The sequence below is a fragment of the Ursus maritimus genome, unplaced genomic scaffold (genome assembly GCF_017311325.1).
Source record: "Ursus maritimus isolate PB19 unplaced genomic scaffold, ASM1731132v1 scaffold_2, whole genome shotgun sequence".
Lineage (NCBI taxonomy): Eukaryota > Metazoa > Chordata > Mammalia > Carnivora > Ursidae > Ursus > Ursus maritimus.
This window is the reverse complement of record NW_024424452.1, coordinates 6799888-6826419: the sequence shown is the minus strand read 5'-3', so window position 1 is coordinate 6826419 and position 26532 is coordinate 6799888. Positions and strand designations below refer to the sequence as shown.

General features: G+C 41.5%; 1 protein-coding gene across 2 annotated transcripts in view; it reads right to left on the bottom strand.

The window, feature by feature from the left end:
* The window catches only part of LOC103669999 (cytochrome P450 3A12-like), a 41165-nt gene extending 18476 nt beyond the window's left edge, over positions 1–22689 (bottom strand). The window contains exons 1-8 of one of the 2 annotated variants that reach the window (XM_008698389.2): positions 22619–22689; positions 18804–18897; positions 16281–16333; positions 13927–14026; positions 6856–6969; positions 6065–6153; positions 4607–4744; positions 3385–3392 (exon numbers count right to left, since the gene is read on the bottom strand). In XM_008698389.2, coding sequence (XP_008696611.1) covers positions 3385–3392; positions 4607–4744; positions 6065–6153; positions 6856–6969; positions 13927–14026; positions 16281–16333; positions 18804–18897; positions 22619–22689 — 667 coding nt within the window. Of the gene's footprint in view, positions 1–3384; positions 3393–4595; positions 4745–6064; positions 6154–6855; positions 6970–13926; positions 14027–16280; positions 16334–18803; positions 18898–22618 lie in introns of both variants that reach the window. The other variant, XM_008698388.2, reaches the window with a different exon arrangement.
* Between the last annotated feature and the right edge of the window lie 3843 nt (positions 22690–26532).

Genomic DNA, 26532 nt, shown 5'->3' with positions numbered 1-26532 from the left:
TAGAAAAAAATCAATTAAACCAAGACTGATTCTTTTAAAAGATCTTGAGCTAGATGATCAAGAGAAAAGGAGACAAGATTCAAATTCTATCATCTGACCTCCTTACTACCCATCACCAGGGTAGTAAGGAGGGCACGTATTGCATGGTGCACTGGGTGTTAGACGCAACTAATGAATCATTGAACTTTACATCAAAAACTAGGGATGTACTGTATGGTGACTAACAGAATATATATTAAAAAAAAGAACAGTATATAATTTAAAAAAAACCCCAAAATGTAAAAAAAACCCCAAAAACCCAAAAAACAAATTCTATCATCTGAAATGAAAGGGCAGATTCATACTGACATTAAAAAGGTTTTATTAAGGAGGACATGTATTGCATGGAGCATTGGATGTTACACGCAAACAATGAATCATGGAACACCACATCAAAAACTAATGATGGACTGTATGGTGACTAACATAATAAAATTTTAAAAAGTTTGATTTTTCATTTCTTAAAATTTTATTTTATTTAAATTCAGTTAATTAACATAGTGTTTTATTAGTTTCAGAGTTCAGTAGAGTTCAGTGATTCATCAACTGCATATAATACCCAGTGCTCATTACATCACATGCCCCCCCCCATGCCCTTCACCCAACTACCCCATCCTGCCACCTACTTCCCCTCCAGCAACCCTCAGTTTGTTTCCTATAGATAAGGGTCTCTCATGGTTTTTCTCCCTCTCTGAGGACTTCCCATTGAGTTTTCCCTCCCTTCCCCTATGATCCTTTGTGCTGTTTCTTAAATTCCACATATGAGTGAAACCATATGATAACTGCCCTCCTGTGATTGACTTATTTTGCTCAGCATAATACCCTCCAGTTCTATCCGCATCACTGTGAATGTTAAGTATTCATCCTTTCTGATGGCTAGGTGATATACCATTGTATGTATATATACCACATCCTCTTTATCCATTCATCCATGTCCATGTCGATGGATATCTCAGCTCTTTCCACAGTTTGGCTATTGTGGACATTGCTGCTATGAACACTGGTGTACATGCAGGTGCCCCTTTTTGTATCCTTTGGGTAAATACCTAGTAGTGCAATTGCTGGCTTGTAGAATAACTCCATTTTCAACTTTCTGAGGAACCACCTTACTGTTTTCCAGAGTGTCTGTACCAGCTTGCATTCCTATCAGCAGTGTAAGAGGATTCCCCTTTCTCTGCATCCTCGCCAATATTTATTTTTTCCTGATTTGTTAATTTTAGCCATTCTGACTCGTGTGAGGTGGTATCTCATAAGGAATACTATGAACCACAGCATGCCAATAAATTAGGTAACTTTGACAAAACAGAAAAATTCCCAGAGAGACACAAACTGAAGACTGACCTAAAAAGTAGATAATCTTAAAGACAAGTAAAAAAATTGAGTTAGTAGTGAAGAAACTACCCTAAAAAAGAGCTCAACTCAAGATAATTCACAGGTGAACTCTACCAAATATTGAAAGTAGAATCAACACCAATTCTGAACAAATTCTTCCAAAAACAGAAGAGGACCTAGTATTTTGACATATCCTATGAGGGCGGTATTACTGCAATACTAAAAACAAACAAAGATATCACAGCAAAAGAAAACTACGGACCAAGGTATCTTATGACATGGATGCACAAAGCCTCAACAAAATACTAGCAAACTGAACCCAGCAACATATGAAAAGAAGGATACACCATAACCAAGAGGGATTTATGCCGGCAGTGTGAGTTTGTGTAATACACTATGCCAAAAGAATAAAAACCAAAAACAACACAATCGTCTCAATAGATGTGGAAAAGTATTGACAAAAATGCAATACCCCTTTGTAATAATTACACTCAACAAACTAGGAATAGAAAGGAATATTCTCAATCTGATAAAGGGCATTTATGAAAAGCTCATAGCTAATGCCATACTTAACAGTGATCGTCTGGACATTTCCCCCTAAGATTAAAAACAAAACAAGGACGTCTCTACTGCCACTTCTATTCAACACTGTACGAGGGGTTCTAGCTGGGGGTGTAGGCAAGAAAGAGAACAAAAGATACTCATATAAGAAATAAAGAAGTAAAACAATCTGAATTATCAGATAACATGATGTTATATACAGAAAACCTGAAGGAAACAATGAAACATGGAATACTAAATCAAAAACTAATGATGTACTGTATGGTGACTAACATAAGATAATTAAAAAAAAACAATTATATAACCATCCAATCTGAAAGAAAAATCTGAATTAATGAACTAAAAATCTTTAGAACTAATAAAGCTTAGCAAGGTTTCAGGATACAAGATCCACACACAAAATCAATTGTATGTCTATCTGCTGCAATAAACAACCCGAAAGTGAAATTAAGAATAAAACTCCATTTAGAGTAACGTCGACAACAATAAAATATTTAAGGATAACTTTCACAAAATAAGTGCAAACTTACGTTCTGGAAACTACGAACATTGCTGAAAAAATTACAGAAGCTGTGTAAATGGAGAAACACCACATGTTCATGGATCAGAAACCTTAACATTGTTGAGATGGCAATACTCCCCGAATTGATCTACAGATTAATGCATTCTGTATCAGAATCCTGGCTGGCTACTTTGTAGAAATTGGCATTCTAAATTTAAAATTCATATGGAATTGCAAAGAACCCAGAACAGCCAAAAAACAATCTTGAAAAATAAAAAGAATAATGCTGCAGAACTCCAACTCTGGTTTCACTTACCACAAAGCTATAATAATCAAGGCAATCTGATACTGGCATAGAGAGAGGAATACAGATCAGTGGAATTGAATTTAGACTCCAAAAATATACCTATGTGTTTACGGTCAGCGGAATTTTGAGGTTTCTAAGACCATTCAATGGAGAAAAACAGTCTTTTCAAAAAATGGTGCTGAGTCAAGAGGATGGTTACATGCAAAAGAATGAAGCTGAACTCTTACCTCATACAAAAATAAACTCAAAAGGAATCAAAGACCCAAATATGAGAGCTAAAATTACAAATCCTTAGACGAAAACTCAGGGGTAAATGTTCATGACCTCAGATTTGGCAATGAATTCTTAGATATAACACCAAAATCGGCCAATAAGCATATGGAAAGTGGTTCAACCTCACTAGCCATTAGAAAATGCAAAACAAAACCACAATGGGATACTCTTCACACCCATGAAGGTGGCCATCATTAAAAAGACAGAAAAGGGTTGACCAAGTGTTGGAAAGGATGGGGAGACATCAGAACCTTCATACTTGACTACTGGGAATGTAAAATGGTGTAGCTATGGAAAACAGTTTGGCAGTTCCTTATTAACTTAAACACAGAATTACTACATACCTTAGCAATTCCACCCGAGTACATACCCGAGAGACTTGAAAACAGGTATTCAAACAACAGCTTGTACATGAATGTTCACAGAAGCAATATTCACAATAGCCAAGAGTTGGAAACAACCCAAATGTCCACCAAATGGTGAAAGGATAAATAAAACGCAGTATGTCCACATAATGGAATATTTTTTGGCCATAAAAAGAAATAAAGTCCTGATTCATGCTACAACAGGGATGAATCTTAAAACATGATGCTGAATGAAGGAAGGAGCCACAAGGATCAGATGTTCTATGATTCCATCTGTATGAAGAGTCCAGAAGAGGCAAATCTATTAAGACAGAAAGCAGATTACTGGTTGCTCAGGACTAAGGAAAGTAGGTAGTGAGAGTAAAAAAATAAACGTACGGATTTCTGAGTTGACAACAATAGTCTAATAATTGACTATAGTAATGGTTGCACATATTTTTGAAAGCGCCAAAACCAGTTTTTTCCGTTTGAGTTTACAGACATACAGTATTGTACAAGTTAAGGTGTACTGAATAATGCTTTGACATACACGTATCGAGAGATGGTTACCACAATAAGCTGTCCGTCATCTCATGTATTCACAAAAACAGAAATTTTTAATCCTTGTGATGAGAACTTCTGGGATCTACTCTCTTATTAGCAACTTCCAAACACAAAATATAGCAATGTTAACCATACTCATCCTGTTGTATATTACAAGCCAGTGTTTGTTTATCTTATAACTAAAACTTTGTACCTTTTCATCACCTTCATTCAATTCCCAACCCCGATCTCCTGCCTCTAGTGACCACAAATCTGGTCTTGTTTTTGTATGAGGTTGGTTTTGGGGAGGGGGGTTGATTCCATATGGAAGTAAGATCATACAGTATTTGTCTTCCTCTAACTTATTTCTCTTAGCATAATGCCCTCAAGTTCCATCCATATAGTCACAAATACAGGATCCCCTTCCTTTTATGGCTGAATAGATTTCATTATGTAGGGGTGTGTGTGTGTGTGTGTGTGTGTGTGTACACACATTTTCTACATTCCTTCATTGATAAGACACTGAGGCCATAAAAACCACTGAATTTTATGTTCTAAAAGGGTAATATATATAGTAAATGAATTGTATCTTAATAAAGCTGTTGTAGAAAGAAAGGAAAAAGTGAAGGGAGGGAGGGAGGAAGAAAAAAAGGAAGGGAAGAGAAAAGAAAAGAAAAAACAATAGTGTACATACATATTAAGAACAAAAATGGATCAAAGAACTCAAATCTGAAGAGATTCTTGGCATTTTTCACAAAGGGATCTTGTGGGTTGTTGAGGGAATCAATGTTCACTCCAAATGATGTGCTGGTAATCACATCCATGCTGTAGGCCCCAAAGATGCTGTGAGAGAAACAAAGACATGGATAATTAAAACCAGCACCTCTTCAGTATCCTTATACAATACATGCAGCAAAAAGTGCACGTAGATTCTGATGTCCAGACAAGACAAGAGCCACACGTTCAGTACCAGCTGCTGGATCATCTGAAGAGTCTATATGCCATCACACTCCCTCATGAGGTGTTTATGAGATGCCACGATGCAGCTGGCCTTGTGCTAGGAGTTATGGGGACACTATGACAAGTTAAAACTACCTCTGAGCTCACGGAGCTCAGTCATGGAGGGATAGAGCCCAAAGCTGGACAAATTACAGTAGTGTGTTGTGAGTATGGGCAGTAGAAGGCGGAGAAGCACTGTGTCTGAGCAGGACAGATGGTGGACTAATTAACCCTTCCTCAGGGAGTCAAGAAAGGTGAAATTGATCTGGATCTTCTCTCACCACAGTATCTACACTCAGAGCTGATTCCTCTTCAGCACATGACAGAACACCAACACCCTGTTCTGTGCTGCCAGGAACACCATCCCTTCTCCACACCCCTGCTAAGTCTCCTGAAAGACCCACTCTTTCTCATCTCCAGTGATCTGAGATTACCCTGAGGACTCACTCATTTCTGGAAAATGTAAGAACTAAGAATGTTCCCAGAAAAAAAATAGTAGATCACTCCAAAATTGATTCATGGAAGCCCATAACTAAGTGATTATATGCCCCTAGTTTTCACAGGACAACCCAGTGTACACCTGTTATGCCTGCGTAATTAAAAAATACCCAAATTTAGACAACAAATGACACGGCCAGCCTACCCATACTCTGTGTAGTACACACTTTTGCTCTTTTGAGATTGAAGGAAGGAAAAGTCGCAGTAAAAGTTAATATTTAGCATTCTGCGAATATCCACAAAAAATCATGAAGTTTTTAAGTTGTTCCCATTCCACCTTGTAACTTTCCTGCCCCACCCACTGCCTGCCAATATGTACTAAGGACTTTCCCCTCTCACCATTGCGTACATTCTACTTTCAAAACTTTGGTACGATTCTGTTTCTTCTATTCAAGAATGTATTTTGGTCTTCCAGGATAACCAAAGTGACAATTAAGTAGATAATTTAATCCTCACTCCTGTAAGCAGGAGCCGATCCTTCCTCTCCTGGCTGCCCTGCCTTTTTAGGCGAGCTACCTTGTCTTGGCTGGCCCACTGGAGTTTAACACCACATGCGTACTTCAGCTTGTTCACTGGAGTAACTCAACAGTGGGAATCTGGCTCTGTGGCAGCAGCTGCAAAGTGTCGTGACAGAACAGGAATCCCAGCAGCTGCACTACTACTTACTCTTTCAAGTTGACAGGTTTGCCTTTCTCTGCCTCCTTCCTCAGGTTCCTCACCAACACATCTCCATACTGGCCAATGATGGGGAACATCTACACACAAAATACACCACCACCTGAAGTTAAATTGGAAAATCAAGTCCTAGAATGACCTGGCTTTTGCAAATACGGAGCAGTAAGGTACATTTTTTTTTAATTCAATTGCACTTAACATATAGTGCAATATTGATTTTTGGAGTAGAATGCAGTAATTCATCACTTGCATACAACACCCAGTGCTCATCATAACAAGTATCCTCTTCAGTAACTATCACCCATCTAGCCCATCTCCCACCCATCTCCCTCCATCAACCCTCAGTTTGTTCTCTGTCATTAAGAGTCACTTATGGCTTGTTTCCCTCTCTCCTTTTTTCCTCCCTTTTTCCCCTTCCCATACGTTCATCTGTTTTCTTTCTTAAATTCCACATATGAGTGAGATCCTTAAAAAAAAAAAAAAAGATGTGGCAATAATACCCAATGGAATATTATTCAGCCTTCAAAAAGAATGAAATCTTGCCGTTTGTGACAACATAGATGGAGCTAGAGTGTATTATGCTAAGCAAAATAAATCAGTCAGAGTAAGAGACACTTAATGACAAATCTTATCATGTCTTTTCTAGGACAGGAAGAGAAGAGACCATTTTTAGGAAGCCCAAATATAGCAGACTACTCCCTAGAAAAGGAATATATTCTTATTTTCTACCTGTCCCCAGATGTATTCCTTAACTTTTTAATTGAAATCCTCTTCTTTCTTACCTCTTTGATCTTTCCACTGGTGAAGGTTGGAGACAGCAATGTTCGTATTCTCTTCCATTCTTCATTGTCAGACAGAGAGATGGAATTTTTCATAAATCCCACTGGACCAAAAAACTAGAGTCAGAGAAAAACACATTTTGCCCTACGTGAGTTTTGGGGGTCTCAAAGTTTGTGGAAAATGTGTTCAATAGGTATGAACTACTCACCAAATATTTAGTGACGGCCTACTTAGTAGCAGGCCATATGCTAGCTGCTCAACAGGTATCTATCCCAAATGCCTAGCTTCCTGCAAGGCTGAAGGAGGCACTGAGCCACCTGATGTGCTTTCCAGCCTTTATATTCCATCTCCTTTCAATGTAAACACGGTATGGAATAATTTGGTAGAGAAATTACACCACTAGAGGAATACACACAGTTAACCCCTAGTACATTCTCTGTATGGTGACTAACATAACATAATAAAAAATTATTATAAAAAATAGAAAAAGAGATTTTTTCTTATTAATTAAAAAAAAAAAACACAAAACACACATACACATGCAAAAAAAACAAAACACCTAGTACATTCTCCTCAGCTGTGCAGAGTAGAATTGGATTGGTGGAAGGCAGCCAGATAGCCTGGCAAACTGCATGTTGCCTCAGACCAGTTCTGTCTTTACATATATGTACAGCATGAGCATCTGGAAAAACAGATGTTTTGATACGCTGACTTTAAAAAAATATATTAGGAATGTTTTTAAAAAAAACATTAGGAATCTATTTGTTATTGTGAAGAAATGGTACAGTCACATGGAAACCTTTTCCCTGTTTCTCAGCTTGGGACTGGCCTATCAAGCTACTTAGCTCGAATCTTTCTTCCATCTTCCAAAACTCTTGCTGTGTTTTAAAGTGGGTATCTCCAATATGCATTCATGATAAAAACTCACAAACAAGGAACAGAAGGAACTTTCTCAACTTAATAAAGAGCATCTAAAAACCCTACCGCTAACATCACCTCAGTGAGGAAAGACTGATGTGGTATCACGAAGATGATGGAACAGGGCACTCCAGCCTCTGTCACCCCACAAAGAACATCAATTAGACAGCTATCCACAAACAAAAATAGGCCTAAGAGCTTAGGAGTTCATTTAAGAAGTTTCAACAACACAGTGGAGCAAAACTCTTGAGAATAACTGTACAAGAAAAGTCGGGAGATTAGCTTCGTTTTGCCTGCATCACCCCATGACCCAGGTTAGCACTGCTCAGCACCAAGAGGATACCCTCTGACCTGAGGTATTTCCTCTTCCTGGATAATGGACAGAAAGTTGAGCCACCATTAGCCCCACCCCTTCGGGGCATGGTACGAACAACCAACTTGGGATTCACCTCGCCCAGAGACTGGCATGGCTGACACATCTAGACACAGCCAGGAACAAAGAAGGGCAGGACTACCAGTATCAGCCACCTCTAAGAGTTTGCTGATAGTCTCATAGGTTTTCACATTCACAGACTCCAGCTGCCTGAGTCCAGCTCTGCTCCCTCTGCCCCTACTGGACTTGTCTCAGCCAGTGCCACTATCAGCACCCTGAGCCCTGGAAATTGCACCAGAAGCCAGCCCTGGCCTCTGTGACTGGGCATGTGTACAACACCAGCACAGATCCCAGCAGCTTCTCAGGTGCTTGAGGCCAGGCCTGACTCCTGTCACTGGCCTGCAATGCCACATGACACCACAGCTAAACCCTGTACTTTGCCAGGCTGAACTCCGGTCACAAGCCCCAATGCCATGCGTGCAACAATGGCTAGCCCTGAAGCCACATGAATGTACATAGACAGCCCGGGCACTCAATGTGCCCACATTGTCCTTGGCCCCTGCTACGGGGCCTAGCCTTCATTTTGGACATGTGCCTCCCCTCAGTGCCCACAGATGAATGTGTGCATAGCACCAACTCTGGCCACCATTCTACCTGACCCAGTCCACTGACGCCATAACTGGAGGTACTACTGAAGACCCAAACAGCAACACAGCCACGACGAACCCTCCACAACTCTTGCTCCCATGGATCATGCAGTTGCTGATGCTGTGGCCCCCAACTGCCTGAGCCAACTGCACTTCTCTGCATTTGAAATCATGCAGCCAGAGACGGGAAAAAAAAAAATGAAAAGAACTTGGAAAAAAAGCCAACAGGACTTATAGGACACCATCAAGTGAAACAATATTCACATTTGGGGAGTCCTAGTAGGACAAAAGAGAAGTGGGCAGAATGCTTACTTAAAGGAACACTGGCTGAACACTTCCCAAACCTAGGGAAACATATGGAAATCTTGGGATATGAAGGTTAAAAGTCTTCAATCAGATTGAATCCCAAGAAGACTTCACCAAGACATGTTATAATAAAACTGTCAAAAATCAAAGAGAATCTTTTTTTTTTTTAAAGATTTTATTTATTTATTTGACAGAGAGAGAGACAGCCAGTGAGAGAGGGAACACAAGCAGGGGGAGTGGGAGAGGAAGCAGCAGGCTCCCAGCGGAGCAGGGAGCCCGACTGAAGGATTCGATCCCAGGGCCCTGGGATCACGCCCTGAGCCGAAGGCAGATGCTCAATGACTGAGCCACCTGCCCCGAAGCGCCTGCCCCAAAGACAGAGAAAACTGAAAGCAGCAAGAAAAAAGGAGCCCATCACATACAAGGGAACACCCATAAGGCTATTCAGTGGATTTATCAGCCGGAATCTTGAAAGCCAAAAGAGAGTGGGATAACATATTCGAAGTGGTAAAAGAAACAAACGACAACAAAAAAAACCAAAAAGCAAACATTAGTAACCACAAATAATTTACCTGGAAAAGCAGGTAATGAGGGAGAGAGTTTCCAGACAAACACAAGTGGAAAATTTCATCACCACTAAAGCTGCCTTACAAGAAATACTAAAGCAGTTCTTCAAGGTGAAAAGAGAGGACACTTACTAGTAACATGAAATCATATGAAAGTACAAAATTCACTGGTAAATAAAAATAAATACTCAAATTCAGAATACAGTAATATTGTAATGGTGATACGCAAATCACTTATAACTCAACTGTAAAGCATAAAACAATTTAAAATACCTATAACTCTAAGAATTTGTTTATGGATACACAATATAAATATATGTAAATTGTGAATTCAAATACATAAAATGGAGGGGGAGTAAAAGCACTGAGGTTTTGAATGAGAACAGAGTTAAGTTCTTATGAGCTCAAAGTAGACTGCTATATCTATAAGACTATAAAAAGTTTTATGTAAGCCTCCTGGTAACTGCAAAGCACAAACCTAGAGTAGATATGGAAAAGACAAAAACAAAGGAATGAAAGCATTCCCCCATTAAAAAAACCCATGAAGTCACAAAGAAGACAGAAAGAAGGAACAAGGGATCTACGAAAACCTTGGACTAATGAAAGACAATAGTAAATCCTTACCTATCCATATATACTCTAATGTAAGTGGACAGATGAATGCATGAAGAAAATGGAGCATCCTTCAGCCTTAAAAAGAAAGAAATCCTGTGCTCTCCAAAAAACAAGGACAAACCTGGAGGACAACAGGCTAATAGGTCAACTGAACCAGACACAGAAGGACAGATAGATACGGTATGATCTCACTTATAAGTGAAATCTAAAAACAAAATCAGGGGCGCCTGGGTAGCTCAGCTGGCTAAGCATCTGCCTTTGGCTCAGGTCATGATCCTCGGTGGGGTCCTGTGATCAAGCCCCGTATCTGGCTTCCTGCTCCGTGGGGAGCCTGCTTCTCCCTCTCTCTCTCTGCCCCTCACCCTGCTTGCGTCAAATAAATAAAATCTTTCAAAAAAATTAAAAAATAAAAGTAAAAAAATAAAAAATAAAATCAAGCTCAGTCACAAAGGGTAGAATGATAGTTATGAGAACCTGGAGAGAAGGGTGAAGGGCAGATGTTAATCCAATGGTACAAACTTTTGGTTATAAGATGAATCAGATCTGAAGACTAAATGTACTGCATGGCGATTATAGTTAATACTGAGCTGTACAACATGGACGGCACTGGAGGAGATAATGCTTAGTGAAATAAGTCAAGCAGAGAAAGACAACTATCATATGATTTCTCTCATCTATGGAACATAAGAACTAGAATGATCAGTAGGGGAAGAAAGGGATAAAGAAAGGGGGGGGTAATCAGAAGGGGGAATGAAACATGAGAGACTATGGACTATGAGAAACAAACTGAGGGCTACAGAGGGGAGGGGGGTGGGGGAATGGGATAGACCGGTGATGGGTAGTAAGGAGGGCACATATTGCATGGTGCACTGGGTGTTATACACAACTAATGAATCATCGAGCCTTACATCGAAAACCGGGGATGTACTGTATGGTGACTAACATAATATAATAAAAAATCATTATTAATAAAAAAAAAATACTGAGCTGTATACTTGAATTTGCTAAAAAAGTAAATCTTACATATTCTTACCACACACGCCAGCGTAAAGGTAACTCTGCGTGTTAACGGTTGTGTTAATTCATGTGTGTTCATCATTTCAAAATGTATTTACATACATTACAACATCACATTGTGCACCTTAAAAGTATACACTTTTAGTTGTGATAAATAAACAAAAAAAAATTTTTTTTTTAAAGATTTTGTTTTTATTTATTCGACAGAGATAGAGACAGCCAGCGAGAGAGGGAACATAAGCAGGGGGAGTGGGAGAGGAAGAAGCAGGCTCCCAGCGGAGGAGCCGGATGTGGGGCTCGATCCCACAACACCGGGATCACGCCCTGAGCCGAAGGCAGACGCTCAACCGCTGTGCCACCCAGGTGCCCCAAAACAAAAAATTTTTTAATTGGTGAAAGACTGAATGCTTCCCCCTAATACCAGGAAAAAGACAAAATGTCCCCGCTCACCACTCTTATTTAATATCTCACTAGAAATCCTAGGTAGTGCAACAGGCAAAACAAAGAAAAAAAGGTATAGAGAATGGAAAGATAAAAATCGAAGTCATCCTATTTCAGGTGACATTAACTGTCAACGTAGAAAATCTTAAGGAACATAAAAAAGAACACCTCTGCATCTAATAAATGAGCTGAGCTAGTTGTAGAAAACAAGATCAACACACAAAAATCAACCACAATGACTGTGTCAAAACACGTTAAAAACATAGTAACAATTATAATCACTCAAAGAAGGTGGAATACTTTAGGTGCTCATTTAACAAAATATGGATGAGATCTCTATGCAGAGAACTAAATGTTGGTGAAAAGAATCGGAGAAAACCTAAATAAATCAACGAACATACTGCATTCATGCCCTGAAAGATAGGACTTAGTAAAGATATAGATTTCCCCCAAATTGATCTATGGGTTTAAGTCAATTCTTATTTCAGCAAATTGTTTGTAAACACAGATAAGCTGATTCTAAATTTGTACAGGAAGGCAAAGGAGCTAGAATAGCTACACCATTCAAACAAAAATAAAATGGGAGGAATCACTGTTGACGATGCTGAGACTTACTATGTGGCTACAGTAATCAAGAGAGCCTGGCTTTGGTAGAAGGCGAGATACAGAGATCAACGAACAGAACAGAGAATGAGAAACAGACACTCACAAAGAGGTTCAACTCAATTTTGATACTGGTACAAAACCAATTCAGTGGGGGAAGTATAGCCTTTTCACACATTGTGCTGGAGCAATTAGACATCCATAGGCCAAAAACAAAGATCTTTTTTTTTTTAATAATAACTTTTTATTATGTTATGTTAGTCACCATACAGTATATCCTTACTTTTTGATGTAATGTTCCATGATTCATTATTTGTGTATAACACCCAGTGCACCATGCAATACGTGCCCTCCTTACTACCCATCACCAGCCTATCCCAATCCCCCACCCCCCCTCCCTTCTGAAGCCCTCAGTTTGTTTCCCAGAGTCCATAGTCTCTCATGGTTCATTCCCCCTTCTGTTTACCCCCCCTTTATTCTTCCCTTCCTTCTCCTACTGGTCTTCCTATTTCTTATGTTCCATAAATGAGTGAAACCATATGATAATTGTCTTTCTCTGCTTGACTTATTTCACTTAGCATAATCTCCTCCAGTCCTGTCCATGTTGCTGCAAATGTTGGGTAATCGTTCTTTCTGATGGCTGAGTAATATTCCATCAAAAACAAAGATCTTTGACCTAAACTTCACACCTCACAAATAACAGGACTCTTAACTATAGGGAACAAACTGAGGGTTGCTGGAGGGAAGGTGGGTGGAGGGATGGGGTAACTGGGTGACGGGCACTAAGGAGGGCACTTGATGTATTGAGCACTGGGTGTTATATGCAACTGATCAATCACTAAGCTCTACCTCTGAAACTAATAAAATACTACAATAATAACAATATGTTAATTGAATTTAAATATAAATAAAATTTTAAAAAATTATAACATAAAATGCATCACAGATTTACATGTAAAACAAAACTATATAAGATTTACATTATAAATGTAAAACATAGAAGTATGTAAGACAATATATTAAATATAAAACCTAAGAGTAAATACTTGGAGAAAATCTTGGGACTTAGGGCTAGGTAAAGAGTCTTCAACTTGATGCCAAACTCAACCCATGAAAGGAAAAAAGGATAAACTGACCTTATCAAAATTAAAAAAAAAAACACAAAAAACTTTGTTCTGCTGAAGACCCTGAGACAATGAAGAGACAAGCTACACACTGTGCCTATAAAAGATTAGTAAGAGAGAGACTTTTGGTGATGGAACAGCTCTCTAATGTGACTGGGGTGGTGGATACACAAATCTACATGTCAGATAAATATTCAGAGAGCAACACACACACACACACACACACACGTAAGTGCACATAAAACTGTTGAAATCTGAATAAGCTCTATGGCTAGAACCAATGTCAGTTTCCATTTCCATACTGTATTATAGTTATGCAGGATATTACCATAGGGGAAACAGCCTGAAGACCACAGGACATGGGACCTCCCAAGACGACTTCCTATGAATCTATAATTATTTCAAAATAAAGCTTTATAAATAAATAAATAAATCTGTGAATTAAAACTAAACCGATGCCTACCCGCCGGTTTGTGAAGACAGAGTAACATTCTTTCACTAGTACTGTTCTGATCATCTCTGGATCCGTGATAGCCAACACAGGCTGTCGCCCATCATAAAACCTGTGTGGGGAAAACAGAGCCGATTACATTTAACACGACAGTTTGTGTAGCTGCAGCCACGCCTGGAAGTCCAGACTTGTATCTTGACATTACATAATCCAAACTCTGACATCATGATTAGAAGTAACATTAGAACATTTGTTAACTCTAGTACATGGGTATTTCTGGGACCATTCACCATAATTTTTTGCATGTTTAGAATATGTCAAATATCTTAGAAGTATTTCAAACATTTCAAATAATTTATATATATTATCCAAAAGATAGTTGGGTTAGTAAATAACTGAAGGCAAGTAAATTATCTAGGAAGAAAAATTGAGAAAGTCTACCCATCAGACAAGAAAAACTGTAATTTTAAAGAAATATCAAACACATGGAAGATATAATAGAATATTAGATGAAAATTGTAGATACACTGATCACAAATATATAAGATTTATCTGCAAATGACAAAATCCTGGAATGCTCAAAAAGTGATGGTAGGATTATGAATGATTTCTTTGCCCTATTTTCTAAAATTCCTTCCTAGTTTATAACGTTGTTTTTTTTTATAATAATATTTTATTATGTTAGTCACCATACAGTACATCCCCGGTTTCTGATGTAAAGTTCGATGATTCATTAGTTGCGTATAACACCCAGTGCACCATGCAATATGTGCCCTCCTTACTACCCATCACCAGTCCATCCCATTCCCCCACCCCCCTCCCCTCTGAAGCCCTGTTTGTTTCTCATAGTCCATAGTCTCTCATGTTTCATTCCCCCTTCTGATTACCCCCCTTTCTTTATCCCTTTCTTCTCCTACTGATCTTCCGACTTCTTATGTTCCATAGATGAGAGAAAGAAAATATTATTTTAACTATTAAAGAGAGGTCCTTGGTAACATCAAAGTCAAAAAAATTTGAAACAAAAGGACAAAGAGAATAAAGAAATAGAGAAGACATGCATAATTCATTTTCAAAATATTTTCTTTTTATTACTTGTATTTTTCTTGTATGCGGGTCCCAAGTGTGAGTCCCTTGGGCTCTATGTAGGTGACATCCCGGAGCAGCAGGGCAAGCCCACTTTTGACACATGTCTCACACAAAGCTGACTCTTTCTGTATGATCCATCCCTATCTAGCCTGACCTCCTGACTGTCAATATGCCTGTGAAAGGCAAGGGGCAACGGGCATGAGGTTTATTTTAAGCTTAATTACACCATCCTCCGGCATTTTGTTTTCCAGTATAAATCATTTGCATTTGCCAGAACAAAATGGAAGATTTTCCACAAGTCTCCTATTCTTTCTTTGATGTCACAGAGGACTTTCAAATGGCTTTGTGATCACATCTAAAAATGACTGAGAACCACTGTACTAAATACTGCCCATGTCCGAAAAGTAGAGATCTGTGTTCTTTCTATGCCATCATGTTGCTTATGGGCCACGCCAACTCAGCAGGACCCTGTGGTGCCTGAGGACTTGATGAAAGAAGATAAAGAGATGCACGAAGGTACAACACGGGCTGTAAGCATCCCAGCACCACCCTACACCTCCCCCTCTACGTCACCAAACCTCCAGCCACTCTGAATGGGAGCATCCACTGCAAGCAGCAGAGGCCACTCTACAAAATCACCAAGTCTATCAGCGCACCAAGAAGCACCGCGGTTTAGAAATATTCTACATCTCTTCAAGTCTGTAAAGAAACACTTGTATACGCCTGCATTGAAAGACTAGACTTGGCCTCATATAAAAAACAAAACAAGCTCCACACTTGCAGAGAAAGAAAAAACTGAGCAGAAATGGCTTCCCATTCTGTTTACTGACATCCCCACAGCCCACCTTTAAAAAGGACATATTTAATCCAAAATTTAAACACGGGATCTCTGGCTTTTAACGAAAAGTGAATCCTGTGGGCAAGAGGTAATAAGATGCACTTATGGCCACATATTAGAAAGGGTTGAAATAATGTATTTTTGCATTTAAAGGGGACATAAGGAGAGAAATGGAGAAGAGGGTAATCACAAGACAGGGTAGACAGCGATGCTAGGAGTCCCTGGTCACCAATGTTTGGAGATCACTGATGATCTGCAGCTCTCCAGGCCCGATCACATTTAGATCCGTACACCTGGTGATACATGGGATCCCAGGAAGAAGAGAGTCCGGAAGCTTTACTACAGTGGGCTTCATCCCAAGGGGCTCTCGACTGAGACTGTCTCCGTGGCTGGGAGCCTCAGCATAACCAGCCTATCCAATGGAAGTTTCCGGAATACTCACCCCCAAAATCTTCCATATTTCTTAAAACATTTCTTGTCAATATTCCAAAAGCCCTGCAAGAAGAAACAAAACACATTACTAATCTAAATGTACTGAGCTGTACATTTACTGGGGACAAAAATAACTCAGATCTCATTAAATGTGGCTTACTACCTCTCGCTGGCAGTTAGAGGGAAGTTCTTGCTTACAGGCATCTCATCGGAAAGGAGAGAAAGTAGAAGAGATATTGAAACAGATAATTTCAAGTCCCTCTTGAATTCTCTCCAAGTATTATAGATACTAAACATCTTACCCTGCTTGTGAGGACTGCATAACCCCTTTCTTTCTGACATGTTTGGCTTGTGCTGTCTCTAAATCTCAGAACCCTCTGAATTATTACCTCCACGGCCATGTGGGAAAACTGGAGGTGAGGGAAAGTCAGCGTGGCCTGCACACTCTGAACCCCCCATTACCACCTGCTCGTTGATCTCATGAGCTCTACTAGAATTCCAGGGGATTTAGGAAATTAAAGACACCAGGGATCTCTTTCAGTCTAGCAGATTTACAGAAGTCTGAGACACGTTTCTTAAGTGAGAAAAGTGAGTGATGAATGAATGAATGAATGAATGACAAGGTGGACTCGCCTTCCAGTCATCCACCTCAACACGGAAAAGAGGGGACGGTGCCACCACTCCACAAAGGATAGAGCAAGTTAACACACTTCCTCGTGTCCACAACAGCCAAACTGTGGAAGGAACTGAGATGCCCTTCAACACATGAATGGATAAAAAAAAGATGTGGTTCATATATACGATGGAATATTCCTCAGCCACCAGAAAGCATAAATACCCACCATTTGCATCGACATGGATGAACTGGAGGGGATTATGCTAAGTGAAATAAGTCAAGCAAATAAAGACAATTATCATATGGTTTCACTCATATGTGGAACATAAGGAATAGCGTGGAGGACCACAGGGAAGGGAGGGAAAACTGAATGGGAAGAAATTAGAGAGGGAGAGAAACGATGAGAGACTCTGGACTCCGGGAACCAAACTGAGGGTTACAGAAGGGAGGGGGGTGGGGGGATGGGGTAACTGGGTGATGGGTATTGAAGAGGGCACATGTGATGAGCACTGGGTGTTATATGCAACTAATGAATCACTGAATGCTACATCAAAAACTAATGATGTACTATATGTTGGCCAACTGAATGTAATAACAAAAAAAATAATAATAAAACTAAATAAAAATAAATAAATAAAACACTTGCTCTGTGTTTTCACTGTCACTTAAAAGAAAAACAACAAAACCTCCTGTTGCTAAGTTTTGCTGTGATATTTGATGTTTTAGCTACACAAAGGAAGGTCTCAGAAATGTAGGTCTTGGGTGCGTTACTAAGTAGCTGATCTGGGAAAAGTGGAAAGGAAATTGTTGTTTTGGAGGGAAAAGGTCCAGGAGTTCTTAGGCAGTACTGGGCAAGCAAGCCTCAGCAGGGAGCAGTGGGATCTGAGAAACAAGCCTCAGGTCTGGGGGAAAGGAACTCCACAGCAGAGAGCAGCCTGCATGTGAGACTGCCTGCTGGCCTTCCGGACGTGAGCTCCTAACCTTCTGTTCAGAGGCCCAGCCTTGGGTGAGGTATCAGACCTGGACTAGCCACAAAGCCTACACCAACGTTCGGTTTGTGTGTCAGATAGTACATTCCACTGAGTTACATTAACTTCTTAATAATTTCATCAAAGTGTCTCTTTTCTAGTGGTTTTATATGAGCAGTTCTATTTTTGTGTGCAAAACACACACACACACACACACACACATTGTTCAAAAGTTAAAATCTGAAGTCAACAGACAAGCACCATCTACTCTCAGTTATACTCCCTCCCTGCTCAACTCACCCAGCAGATGCCTCCTTTGAAGATAGAAAAGTAGAGTAGAGAGCTCCGGTTCAACGGCGCAAATCCCAAAAGATGTCACAGGTGACAAAGAAAGACTTAGAGCCATGGAAATAACTGCAGGGGGTCGGTCAGTTCTTGAGGGAATTCAAGTATGTACAAATTCCCAAAAAATGAATCTTGGGCTGCCCAATAATCTGAAGTTCCAGAGCTATCCAGAAAATGAAAAAGCTATCTAGAGATTGTGCTATGAAGTTAAAAGTCTGACTCAAGGGTACACAGCTTAATGGACCACTAGCGTGGACCCCCTTGATGCTCTTCTCCTAATATCAAATACGATGATGCTTTCCTGGGAATCTGCACCTTCCAGAAACAAAAGCCTCTTCAGGACCCTCACAAGCTAGAACATCAAGTCCTGTGCTGAATCAGTCAGAGAGCTGGGCTGCCTGCTGAGGCAAACCCCTGAGGCTCCTAACAGCAGACAAGAGAGCCCTGGGGTAGACCTGGCCATGTGCTGGGTGGGGCCTGTGTCACCATTTCTGCAAAGTCTGGAACCTAAGCACCTCCTCCTGAGAAGGAGCATATTCACTATGGAATTAAGCTGGGATTAGCAAATATAAGATGCAAAAGAGGGAGCTCAAACAACACTTACCTTACGGTAGTCCAGAATATTTCCCACGAAAGGCAGAGGTGTTGGCCCAGGAATTCCCAGCTTCTTAAAAAGTCCATGTGTGGAGGTCCCGTATCTATAAAGTGAAAGAGAAAGCCAGGTCACAGGGATGGTGGGATAGGTGCTGGGGCTGGTCAGTCACTGATGCAGAAGGGGAACAGGCAAGGGGGGGGAGGTAACATGTAGGCAAGAAATAATAGCAGCAATTTCAACGGCAATAATTACATTCACTCATCATCTGCTTTACCACCTCCACTGTGAGGCCCACAAAAAGTAAGGATGATTAGCTAAGAGCAGCAAAAAATGTCATGGTCTCAATCCTAGAACGAATACCTGAGAAATGTATCCACACTTGAGAGCACCTGAAAATTTCATGCCAATTTCTTCCAGGAAATTCACTCATGCCTATTTAGTAAATGACTCTTCATGATTTTGGAGATTCTCATTCTAGGTGGAAAGGGGAAAAATTCTTTCTCTCCTCCAATGATGAGATTTTGCTTAATTGTACCCACTCAATAGCTGAGGGTTATTGAGAGCCTACCATGAAAATGTTCTTACAGTGTCCTCAGAGGTTTTCCTTCCTTGTAGGCCCTGTCGCTGTTTGGGATCTGGTCCTTCTTAAATCTATCTTCATACAGAGGCTCTGAGCAACCACAATACTGTGTCCAAGGCTCCACTAGCTCATAGAAAAGTGAGTTGCTTTCAGCTCCACCTGTCTCTGTTGTCAGGCACTCTGGTTCTCTCGAGCTGCAGAGCAGGGGGACTGACCCACATGTGCCCTTAACGGTACCATATTAAGGAATCGGTGACTAAACAATCCATTTCCAGACCACTCTTCCCTGTGTGACATCTGTTCTTCCAACCTGTGATACTCATGTGCTCAACACACTGCCAGGCACACTCACTGTTTTCAAGATGGTCACTCAGAAAGCTGTCAGGTTATTGACGCTGTGCATCAACTGTCTCAGGAACCCATTATGGATGGTGCCCCCTATGACAGAACTGCCTGTAATTCATCTTTCATGAGATTAATGAGGAATCTCACAACTTGGTGTTCTGGATCTTTGCAAGCCGTCCTCTTGGGTGTTTCTGAGAGATGGTGAGTGGAGGAAGAAGAGAGGCTGAGGGAAAGGCTGCCCAAAACCATTTTAACCGTGAACCTGCCAGGTCTACAAGACTAACCCCAGAGTGGCAAATTAGGAAAGTATGGTGGAAAAGGAGGCTAGGTAGAAATGGTTCAACAAGCCCTGTAGGTGCTTTTAGCTAACGGATAGGGGGCCTTCCAAAGTTCAGATACCTCCAATTGACAGCAGAGTACGTGTTGCAAAACATAAAATGAGTAAAAATGTTCCACAGAGTTGAATTAAGACTTTGTTTCCTCCTTTTTGGAGGTTAGCCTTTTGGCGGTACAGGTTCCAAATATTCTGCAGAAATCCAGCAAATCTTATATTATGTAATCAAATAAACCCACAGAATTGCATGAAAGGACATGTGCTTGAGGGACCAGCAGAGGGACCACAGCCGGGCCCCGTTGGGTGTTTGGTACTTCCTCCAAAACAGTTCATGGATGCATATGCACCAACGGCCAGAAGTAGGGGTGGCCTCAGTCCCACTTCCGTTCCTTTTTTCCATCACCACCACAACAAACCGATTTCTGCTTCTGAACGTTCAATGTGCTCCATGAACTCCCAAGTGAGGCCAAGCAAGTGAGTAAACGTGTCAGCAACACTGGTGCCAAGGAAAGATCTGGTTTAGAGTCTAAACTCACATGGCTCCGTAAGAAGGCAGAGCGTGGGCTGGTTGAATTTTTCTGATTCTTTCCAGCTTCCCTCTTCTTGGTAAAGTCATGCTGCTGTTAGTACAACTGAAGGGGCTAACAATGAAGCCACTCATTTTTACTGCCTTTACATTGTGTTGCACGCAGAGGGCACCGCCTACAGCTACTGACTCTTGGCTACACCAGCGTCTTCTCGGTCTACACGATTGTTTGCCTGGTGGGGACAGTATCCAGTGACAGCCCCACTGCTGGACAGACCACGCAATGTGATTTACACAGTGGTCCTGTCCCCCGGCTTCTAGCAGATGAGATACTAACGCTGCAGTTCCGTGATGACCTCCTTGGGACCAGGATCAAGGAGTTTCTCTGGGAGGTCTGCTCTGAGGGAGGAACAGTCTCCCACTCCATCCCCGAGTCCTATCTGGATGCCTCTCACATCAGTACTGCCTCAGTCTCACTATGTGCCTGTGCTGAGAGGTTAAAATAACCTGCTGGACCCATGTACTTAAAAATATACAATCTATGTCATAGAAGGATGCATGTAGACACTAAATTAATATTCTCAACATTATTCTAGAAGGCTGAGGTTATCCATGTACCGTTACTGTCAAAAAGGCCGACAGCCCTCTTTTATCCTTCGGAAGAACATGCTGGAAATAGTCTTATCTCAGCAAAAAATCTATTATTAAAAACAATGAAATTAAACCACATCAATTAATCTTAAATGTCATCACACAAAAAATATGTTTCCACAATACCTGTCATTCCAACTTCTAACCTCCTGAACTGTAAGAGAATAAATCAGTGTTGTTGTTGTTGTTGCTTTTAAAAGACTCTTAATTAATATAATAGGGGAAGATAAGGAGAGAAAACTGTGATGGGCAGTAAATCTTAAAATGTGTATTGTTAAACCCAAATAAACAATGTTAGATTTTATGGGGAAAAAAATGAAAATGAGTTTTCCATATTCTATGTTCATGTCCTCATGATTTCTTAAAGAAAGTGAAATTGACACAGAAGTTAAATGTGATGGAGGGTCCATCCCTACCTCTGCTGTGAAACTAAGTCCTTTCCCATCCTGTTCCATGATGCCGGGAATCCCACCACTGAAAGGAATTCCTCTGCTAGATGTTTTAATTCCTCCTCCTGTACTGTCACATAAAGGGAAAAACAATACTTAAAATCCACGTTGGCTTTCAGGGCCTGCCTTTGCAGGCTGCTAGCAGATTTCGTATTGGGGGGTAGGGGGAAGAAATCCCTATACTGACGCTAACCATCACAGAGACTGGGAGGAAAAGGTGAAATGAATAAAATCTGAAGCTTTCTGCCAAGTCTCCTCAGTTTGAAAGATGCTCACTTAAGGGTAAGGTGTTCTGCATATTACAGGGTGGGGGATGGCCCGGACAGGGGCGCAGAAAAGAGGGAAGAGCCAGTCAGAACAGGAAGATGAGGCATCTCCAGCCCCCTTGGAAGTCTGGGTGCACCAGGTGTCTTGTGTACATGGGAACTGGCCGTGGAAGGAAGGGAGCAGGACCACTTGAGTAACACAGGCTCAATCCTTCTACACGTCTCCTGCAGCAGATGCAGACCAGAAAGTGAACATAATGAGACAAAGACGCAACCCAGTCCCTCAGCTACTAGAATCCCCATGGCTTGGGAAGGTGGTGAGGACCCCAGAGCACCGAGGCCTGTTGATTTTACTCTGCCTCTGCTGAATTCTGCTTGATTAGTCTAGGTCCCAGGTGGTGGCAATCAGATCATCCCTAGGAGCAAATAATGTCACTCAATCCTGCTAGCTACAGAAAAGGGACTGGAGGATGGAGTTACTTCTTCGGCAGATCTGGTGAGGTCAATAACAACCCTTTACGTGTTCCTAGCGTGTTTGAAGCACCCAACACTTAAGCAACGTCCCCTCTGTTAACTCTTTTGATCCTCAAAACAGACAAGGAAAAGGGGGTGGGTGCTGATTAGCAACCCAAGTCCAGGGTTCCAGAGGCAATGAGTCTGAACAGTTACTCACAGATAGAGGAGCACCAGGCTGGTAGCCAGGAGGAGCCAGGTTTCCGTGGAAAAGCTTGGAATCAGGTCCATGGCCACTTTCTCCCTGTGAATCTCCTCTACTGTTGTTCAGCAGTGTGTGCTGGTCCTTGCTGGCCTGTGTGGGCGGAGCTTCCCTTCCCACCAGTGGTGATTCAGTGAGGCTGGGATGTATATACAGAAAAGGGGGTGGGGGGCGCCTGGGTGGCTCAGTCATTAAGCGTCTGCCTTTTGCTCAGGGCCTGATCCCAGGGTCCTGGGATCGAGCCCTGCATTGGGCTCCCTGCTCTGTGGGGAGCCTGCTTCTTCCTCTCCCACTCCCCCTGCTTGTGTTCCCTCTCTCGCTGGCTGTCTCTCTCTCTGTCAAATAAATAAATAAAAATCTTTAAAAAAGAAAAGAAAAGAAAAGGAAAGGGGGTGGGGCTGGACTGCAGTCACTAGCAGGTGCCCCCCAGCCAGGAATGCTGGCAAAACATTGTGGACACTCCCAGATGGACCTTTGAGTTCATATTCTGTCCAAAATCAATAAACAACTCGGTCGGTGTTATCGGTAATCTCAAAGGTTACAGAACCTCAGGTAAACTCACTTTCCTCAAGTCTCTAAGTTGCCCTTGTCACCATGGCTGCCTCTATCTTTAAATACGTGAAATCCTTCAAACAAGCTCGGTCTGCACGTCTTTACCCATGAAGCTTCCTCTGCCTAGAAATGCCCCCTGTGCCCCTTAGAAGGAACCTACTCATCCTTCAAACTGAGCTCTGACAGAATCCCCTGTGTTAGGGTCTTCCCTCACCAGCCTCCTTGAACACCTATAACCAACCACTTCCTCCTCTGGGAAATTTCTGTCCCCCCAGCACTAGTTCTATTATTGTCCTCTCCACCCTCTAGCCCCATTGTTGGTCTCCACACCTATTAGCCTGAGATAGCGAGCTTCTCCAGGGTGCAGTCTGAGTACTTGTCAACATTCTGTTCCTAGTCCCTAGCAATGCGCTGTATCCTCAGTGGGCATCCAGCAAGTTTAGTGCATTTGACTTTTGGAAGTGAAATTGCTGGGCTTCTTGTGTGCCCTTTCCGTGGAACTTTTGGACCATGCCACATACCCGCCTCTGACCCGCGTTCTGTGTCTGCATGCCCTGAGAAACTGTGGATTATGTAGCATACCTCTGTAATCTCTGGGACGACGGAGGTATTAAGAGAGAAGTAGCTCTATGCTTGAGGAGCAACAGTGGAAAGACAGGAAGCTGGTATAAGCAAACACCAAGTGAGATTGAAGTCTTCTGTGCTCTGCAATACTGATATTCAATGTTTGCCTGTCCCTGACAAGGGTAACTACGTAGATAGTGAGACCCAGGCTACACAGCAAACTGGTTAAAATTCTGTTCCTATCTACATAGCAACCTGCAGAGCAGCCTCGTCATGGATCTTCCACAAAGATCCACCTTATCTCAGAAGGGAAGACAGATGTTAATCAAGATGATACTAAGGGTATTGTTGGGCAGGGTCTCCCTCCCTATGTTCCCCAGCAGAGAGCTTACAGAGAATATGTGCAAACAAGGAAAGATGTGTGACATCTGATCATTGTTTTTGAGAGAGAGAGAGTGAGCATGAGTGGGGTGAGAGGCAGAGGGAGAGATTCTTGAAGCAGACTCCCTGCTGAGTTAAGAGCCCAATGTGTGGCTGGACTTCAGCCAAAACCAAGAGTCAGTTGCTCAACCCACTGAGCCATCCAGGCCGTCTCATCTGGTAATTCTTGACAACTTAATTCTGTCACCTAAACACAAAGCCTTTCTTATTTTACTTGAAACTAAGCCTCTATAGCAACTCATATGCTTTCATCCTTCTCTAATATGCAAACTTATCTATGATGATTTCATAAGTAAGCCTAATATGAGCATCTGCTGCTCTGTTCACCTCATGGCCTGCTCCAGCTGGTTGCAATCTATCCTGATAGGGATAGGCTCGTCATTACCGGGGACTAAAATGCAGCCAGCACTGAACCAATGCAAATGACCTGCCTGCAAAGGGACACAACAGAAGTGCGAGCTTTGTGCCCCATCCTTCCCCGGAAGGGAACACCTGATATGATGGGACTCACAACCTCAGAGTTGTACAGAATGTGTGAAGAAAGACACCGTGTGCCAGAAGAACACCTCGCACACCCCGTGGCTCTCATCTACTCCTTCCTGTACTATCCTCATCATGAAGTTTCCAAACTCTGCCCTAAATGCATGGGGTAAAAATATATCTAAGACACAGACATGATTCAGGTTGAAGACAGAGAAACTGACAGATAATTATAGTACAGCCAAGTGAAAGTAACTATGTGTCCTTCTCAACAGTGAACGATTTATCTGCTTTCTCAGTCTCCCTAACTATTGGTCAAAACTGAATCTCAAATAACATTCAGTGAAGCCTTAGGCTCAGATATCAGCGTAGGTGGACAGGTTGGCAGAAACTAATGATACAGGAGCTCTGGCTAATATTTCCACCCCTTATATGATGAATCCACATGACACCTCTTTTGGAAGCTGGGCCTGATTTCTACCAGCCAAGAGAACTGCTCACAGTAGGAGAGCCGGTATTGCTCTGGAATGATTTGTGCATTACATCCAAATTTCACAGGTCACTATCTTGAGTGTGCAAAAACGAAAGCAAAGTGTTTGTTTCTCCTCTCTCCAGTCCCCATTCTTCTCAGTAAGACCACAGTTGATGTTGCCAATTCTAGGTGGCATCTAAGTTATGGTGGCTAGACTCTATGGCTAGAGTGTGGGAATGGTGAGGAAAGTGAATGGTCCATGGACATTCCTGGCATTGGAGGAGGTGGGCACTTTTTCCATTGTCATTCGATACTGGTTGGGCTCTACACCTGTTTTCAGACCATGCACCAAGCACTAAATATAAAATAGTCAAAATCCTTCCTGTGTGAACCTGACACGCTAAAGGGGAGAGAGACACTAAACAAGCCCTCAAATATTGAGCTATAAATCAAGACACCTGCTATAAAGTAATGGTACTGGTATATCTGGTGACTTTGCTCAGCCAGATACCTGACCCTTGGCAGGCCCTTTAGAAATGTTCACTCAATATGAACTCATGAAGAGTTCAACTCATGTCTAAGAGAGGACAAGAGTTATAGAGTAACCCCAAATTATGCAACATATTTTCTTTAGCAGGAAGAGGAGACATGAGTTCAAGATTTAGTTGAAATGTCGCTCTGAAGGTTACCTTTTTGTTTGTTCGACTGTTTGCTTTGATGTGCAGAAGCTTTTTATCTTGATGAAATCCCAATAGCTCATTTTTACTTTTGTTTCCCTTGCCTCCAGAGACATGTCTAGTAAGAAGTTGCTACGGCCCATGTCAAAGAGGTTGTTGCCTGTGTTCACGTCTAGGATTTTGATGACTTACTGTCTCACATTTAGGTCTTTCATCCATTTTGAAGGCAACCTTCAGAAGGGGAGAAGATATTTGCAAATCACATATCTGATAAAGGGTTAGTATCCAAACGCTAAAGAACTTATCAAACTTAACACCCCAAACCAAATAATCCAATTAAGAAATGGGCAGAAGATATGTATAGACATTTTCCCAAAGAAGACATACAGATGCCAAGAGACACATGAAAAGATGCTCAACATCACTCATCATCAGGGAAATACAAATCAAAACTACGATGAGATATCACCTCACACCTGTCAGAATGGCTAAAATTAACAACGTAGGAAACAACAGATGTTGGTGAGGTTGTGGAGAAAGGGGAACCCTCTAGAACAGTTGGTGGGAATGCAAACTGGTGCTGTTACTCTGGAAAATAGTATGGAGGTTCCTCAGAAAGTTAACAATGGGACTCCCTACAGTCCAGCAATTGCACTACTAGGTATTTACCAAAAGGAGGCAATATA